Source organism: Medicago truncatula, chromosome 8 (assembly GCF_003473485.1).
Source record: "Medicago truncatula cultivar Jemalong A17 chromosome 8, MtrunA17r5.0-ANR, whole genome shotgun sequence".
NCBI lineage: Eukaryota > Viridiplantae > Streptophyta > Magnoliopsida > Fabales > Fabaceae > Medicago > Medicago truncatula.
Genome location: NC_053049.1, coordinates 34,913,452 through 34,919,877, shown reverse-complemented (window position 1 = coordinate 34,919,877; position 6,426 = coordinate 34,913,452). Strand labels below are relative to the sequence as shown.

Genomic DNA, 6,426 nt, shown 5'->3' with positions numbered 1-6,426 from the left:
GAAATATCAATACTACTATAATTAATACATGGATTTACATGCATACCCAGAAGAAAAAAAAAATCTTACAAAATTGAAAATTCCTAGGTCCATATGTAGAGTATGCTCTAAGTTAACTGTTAATTTTTACCTTTAAGATCTTTTGAGTTAAGGATAAGAAAAAAATATATAAATTTTTAAGTTTGGAGGCATTTTGCACATAAGTGCAAAACTTTATATGGTATTTGCAAAACGTCATGTTGACTAACAAAATAATTTGACAAGAATTTGACATATGGGGTAAATTGATTAATGTTGTGCAATTTCAGGAGTAATTGAAGTTTTGTTAATTTCAGAGAATAATTGACGAAACTTACAATTTTCAAGGGGTAATTGTCTATTTACTCCTTATTAATTATGAATGGTACAACTTTTTTGTTTTGTTTTCCATCCTTTGTGCTGTGTGTTTTTTATTTTCCGTCTTAATGTGATATTTATTTGATTCATGTTCAATTATCTTTCAATATATACATATTTAATTAATTGTTTTGGCGTCATCAACGTTGCAGATTCAAGAACGTGAGTATTCCGAAAACTTGAACATAGTCATATTTTTACACAGATACTCTGCCTTTTATGACATTAATATAGATGTTGTAAATTTGTTCGCAGATTCATCTTGTATGTTTTAATCGAACTTGAGCATACTCTCAGGACTCAAGCCAGTACCACCAGACCCATCAAAGTGGGTTCAACGACCTTTTTAATATAAATCTCCTTGCATTAAGCTTTCTTTGTAATTTGTTTGTGCAAGTTTCTTTCAATTGGAGATTTGGACCAATCTACTATACTATGTAGGACAATCTTTGTCCCTTTTTTTGACCATTTTGCCCTTATGGAAGGGCATTTTCGTAAATTAGAAATTCCTCCTTTTCACCTATATATATGTTTAGTCGTGGGATTTCAATTTCAGCTCTTTCCCACTACTTCATAACTTTCCACTACTTCATAACTTCATTCTCTTCTTCAAGTCCCGTTTTCTCTTCTTCAGTGGGTTTGGCATATTTCCTTGCTATCGCCGTTGTACATCAAAGGTTGGTGTTTCAATCTTTTATGTGCATGCATGTCTCTTTTTTTTTGTTTTTGTGGTTTCTTTTGTTTAATTATTTGTTTTTCTATGAGTGTTCACCATTGAGCCTAATTGATTCTGAAATTTAATTTTGTTTGCATGGTATTTTGATTTGAGTCAATTGATTTAGTTTTTTTTTTGGGGTTTTAATTGATTTAGGTTTTCTAACAAAGGGGGAAATTGTTTATAAAATTTTGGTTGAAGTTTTGTTTTGAGAGACTCTTACTGGATTTTGGTTAATTAAGTTTTTTCAGTTTCTGATTTATTTGTTATTGGAAGGTTTTGTTCCCATTTTTTTTTTGGGTTGAAGTTTTTTCAGTTTCTGTTTTGGGGATTGCTTGTGTTATAGTACGTTTGTTGGTTTTTTGGGTTGTTGTTTTTCATGCATGCATGTTGACTTTGTGTGTTATCATCTGTTTTGTTTGATTCTGGTTATGACATTTACAGTTTGTTGCTCTTCTTATTTGAGTTGTGTTTGGTTTAGTATTTTATGACATGTTGAGGTGATCTGATTCATAGAATATTTTTGTTCACTCACCTGATGATAAAGAAAAATGGTGGAATGATTCAGCAAATATGTTTGTTCTTGATGTGTCAAAGTATCATGTTTAATAGTTTTATGATATTTATGATTTGGGATTTTTTTTTTTTTGGGTGTTGAAGGTATTCTCAAAAGATTGTATTAGATTAATGTATCATTGGATTATGCATATTTGATTAAGTTGCAAATAAACGGATTATAAGCCATTTGAATTAGTGTTTGTGATCAATTGATGTTAAAGATGACCATGGATATCATTTGCTTGATCATTAAGTAATTTTAAGAATTTGGTTCCTGTTTGTGTTATTTTTGTTTGCTATTGAATCATGATTTTGTTATTTCCTTTTGAAATCAGTTAGATTTTTGCTAACTTCTTTGAAATATTGAACTGATTTCATTAGTTGTAGGACTCAAAGATACGGCTACATGTTAAATTTGATTGACAATAACCTTTGGTTCTGCCATCATTGCATCATTCTATAAAATAAGTTTGCATACATTGAACTCATATAAACTTCTGATGCAAAATTTGGAATAGATGATGCGATTGGATCACTTTGGTTGCATAAAATTGATTGATTTAAATTGTTAAAATCTGATGCTTAAGATTGGTGACATTGAGAGCAAGTAACTGAACTCATATTTGTTACACTGATACTTTCGATATTTGGTTAGCTTTTGCATTAGCATCAGATTGATTGAGGTGATTCTTACTTGAAAGTTTGTTAATATGGTGTTGGTTAACTTTGTCTTATACATTGAGGTTATTCTCAGTTGAAAATTTCGTAAGCGCGTTACCGCATGACCTGTTGGTTTATTTGTTTATCGTTTTGACACTGTAATGAATTTTTGGTATGCATTTTTGTTGTGTCCGTTTTGCTGTATTTTTGTACAGAGTTCGCGATGTCTAGGGAATTTGGCTTTATCAAAGATCTAAAAAAGGACGTAAATGTTTGTAAAGTTGGTTTTAGAGTTCTTGACTTATGGACTGTCACTGCTAGCAATGGTCGTCAGCATCTCGAACTTATAATTTGTGATGGAAAGGTTAGGGAAATTACCTTGAATTTGCTGAGTGGTCATTTTTTTTATTGTTTCTTTTTGTTGTTTGATTTTGTTGATTTGAATTGAAATGTATCTTTTCTTTTTCTCTGTGAATTTAGGGTGACAGAGCTCATGCGATAACTCGACAGGCCGACTTTCAGCGTTTGAAGTCATCGATTGAAGAAAACCAGACCTATGTTTTGCATAATTATCTTATGTTCGATAATGATGTTTTATTCAAACCTGTGGATTATCCATTTAAGTTGGTATTTGGTGCTGGTACAAAGGTCACAAGGAGTGATAAGCTCACTGATATTCCTTCTCATGAGTTTAGATTTAAGTCATTTAAGGAGATTGGAGAAGGGGTATTTAAAGATGATGTTTTATATGGTATATTTTTGCCTTTTTATTGTCTAAATTTCTTCTCTTTCTTTTTTCGATCTTGAGATTACTGATTATTCCCTAATTTTTTTTAAGAAATCATCGGTGTTATCCATGAAATTGGTAAGACAACAGTTATTGGTGATGGGAAAAAACCTTGCACTAATATTGTGCTGAGAGATGAGAGGTATGCCTTTCTGATTTTTTGATGCTAGATTATAGGTCCTTTTGTTATTGCATTTTGTATTAATCTGAAAGTGTCCATGATGATGTAGTGGAAATTTGGTGGATGTGATCTTATGGGATAAATATTCTGTGCAACTGATGACATTTCTTGCTGAGCGGAAAGATAGAGGGTCAGTTATTTTGATACTAACTCACGCTCAATGCAAGCTTGCAGGTTATTGTTTTGCACATTTGTAATTTGTTGTTTTTTGATGTGTGCCATTTTGTTTTTGTTAATTTTTTTGTTATTATTTTCTAGATAATGGTAAGCCAAATCTTTGCAACAATTGGTCGGGTTCTAAGTTGCTTATTAATTTGAAGCATCCAGTTGTTGAGGCATTTAGAGCTAGGTAAGCTTCTTTTCTTATGTGAATGGTGTTTATAGCATCATGTAGTTAATAGTGTTTGATTTAATAGTTCTACTGCATTCATTTTGTTTTCAAGATGATGGTTTTAATATTTTAATATTTTTTATGTACTTTGTAGTCTTCAAGCTCAGGGCCATAGGTTTGATCAGAGCTTATGTCAGGTTTCATCCTCTTCTCAACGTGTCAACTATGATGAGTTTTCGAATCTCTCTGGTGTTAAATCTATTGCTGAGTTTAGAGATTTCGATAAGGTAAGTTTTATTTAAAGATGAGTATATTTTTAAATGTTTGATTAATAATATTTTTTTTAAATAAGATTTTTTTGATTTATGTTAGGATACCTATTGTATTACTGTTGCGAAGTCACTTAAGTTCAATCCTAATCGATATGGATGGTATTATGAAACCTGCACTAAGTGTACCAAAGCTTCAAGGTCGGGTGGTGCGAGTTACAAATGCTCATGTGGGGAGGAAGTTGAGGTTCCGCTGACTAGGTTGTCTATCTAATTTTTTTTGTTATTAACTAATGATTTTTTGTTCAATGTATTTGAGTAATATTTATAATTGTATTTGTTCTATTAGGTATAAGGTCGTTGTGATAATGGAGTATCGTGATCATAAGGCTGAATTTTTATTTTGGGACAAGGAATGTTTTCAAATTCTTGGAGTTGCTGCTGATACTCTTAGAAAGACAATGCAACAGGTCAATCTATTTGTATTTTTTAGTCTTAGTTCTTCTTTTAATGTTCCTTATAGGTTTTATAAATTTTGATATTGTGTTTGTTTGTGAAGGTTGGTGAGGATGATCCTCATATATATCCTGAAGTTCTAGACAAGTTGCTTAAGATTGAATTTGCATTGCGTGTAAAGTATCAGCTGTATTATCATCAGGCATCTGTAAATGCGTTTTCACGTGATGAAATTGTTATTAAGAATATTAAGGCTCGTCTTCATCCTGATGAGATACGGCCAGAGGTGCAGAAGGTTAATGAGGTTCGTTACGGTTGCTTTTTGTGTAATTGCATCTATTATTGTTTGGTCTATTTATTTATTTTCGGCTTATGTTTCGTTAATGACTGCGTTGTTATAGAGTATTGTTCGTAATAATACAACCCTTCCATCTGATCCTGAAAAAATCAGTGGTCCTGGTGAATGTTCGAGAGTTATTCCTCTTCCTCAAACAGTGAAAGTTGAGAATATTGTTTCTTCTGCTGAATGTTTGAATTCAGATCCCACTATTACGGTATGTCCAATTTATTCTTTGAAGTGATTTTAATTCATACATAGATTGTTAGAAAAAGTGTATTGGACTGATTATGAATTATGGGTTGAAAATTTTATTGTGTAACCCAAAATGGAGAAATTGTTGGATTTTAAGATTCTACCCTCAATTCCCTACAGTTTAGATATAAATTTTGTACGATTTAGATCAAGAATGAATTCAGAAAACACATTAGAAGTTGGACTGTTATGCGGGTTTTGGCATGAAAATTGCAAAATAAGCGATTTTGAAGTTTAAGTTGTTGAATAAATGATCTAAAAGTTGTTCATAAGTGTTTGTGAAAACGAAATAGAACAACTTTAGAATTTAGAAGTGTATAGAACAAAATCGAAACCACCTGTGAAACAAGATCCGATTCTTGGATTCTCCTTGTGACATACATTAAACTGTTCTTTGCTTTGCTATCTTCATTGATAAAGACAACTTAAAAATAGTGCATAAATGCTGAATATGCAACTGTAAATGCAGTGCTGATGTGGTCACAAAGATTTTAGAATTGTGCTAGAACAACTTTCCCTGTAGTATCATATACAGATTATTTTTTATCCATTTATGTTTTTGAGGTTTCTAAATATGGTTGTTTTGTTTTTATTCATTAAACTCATGAATTTATAAGATATTTTTAGGCTTTTTAGCATAGTATCGTTTTAAATCCTCTGGTAGTTAAGTTTGTGGTGTAGTTCTAGATGAGTTAATGTAGTCAAAGTGGCAAAAACCTTTTTGCAGGTTGAAATCGACTATCATAGTTTGTTAGTATATTGATATCATAGTACAGGTTTTTGTATGACATGCCATGTTTAAAATACAATTGCTCAAATTAAACTAAGACATAGATTTTCATAAGGAATGAATATCAAATAATTACAGGTGCTGCTATAAGCACCTCTAAAAAGGAAATAGAACAACTTTTAAGTATATTAACAAATTTGTGTTTGTCTGTAACAATTCATCGACTTTTTCTCTCAGATGTTGATCTTGTGATAACCTAAATTCATTATTTTGGTATCTTACTTCAATGCTGTGAATATGATATAAGGGTTGGTTTGTTGGAGTTTTGTAATTTATGATGGCTATTTGGTATGTTATCAGGTTGGAAGCTGTGGTGTTGCGAATTGTTTGTCTGCTGGGAAATGTAAATGTCATCCAGCCAAACGCATGAAGAAGGAGTGATCCGTTTTATGTTTGGCTTTCTTTTTGAAGAATTGCCACTGTATTTTGCAAAGTAGTGTAATCCATGGTCTATAATGGTTTTAAGTTTCGTTGGGTGGCTGATCATCATGCAACATATGTGGGTTTTTTGGTGCTTTGTAATATATTAAGTCTCAACTTGCTGCAGCTGATCCATGCTCTATAATGGTTTTAAGTTTCGTCAAGTGGCTGATTATTATGTAACATATGTGGGTTTTTTGGTGGTTTGTAATATATTAAGTCCCAACTTGCTACAGCTGACTTTCTATGATTCAATAAGTTGCATGTGCTT

At 31.7% G+C, this 6,426-nt stretch overlaps 1 protein-coding gene across 1 annotated transcript; it reads left to right on the top strand.

The window, feature by feature from the left end:
• The first annotated feature begins 3,352 nt into the window (after positions 1-3,352).
• On the top strand, positions 3,353-6,423 carry LOC25501606 (uncharacterized). Its single transcript, XM_024771892.2, has 8 exons — positions 3,353-3,471; positions 3,556-3,646; positions 3,783-3,915; positions 4,001-4,158; positions 4,247-4,367; positions 4,457-4,657; positions 4,755-4,907; positions 6,036-6,423. Exons 1-8 carry the CDS (start codon positions 3,396-3,398, stop codon positions 6,114-6,116), a joined length of 1,014 nt encoding a protein of 337 aa, XP_024627660.2. The 5' UTR covers positions 3,353-3,395; the 3' UTR covers positions 6,117-6,423.
• Positions 6,424-6,426: the final 3 nt, after the last annotated feature.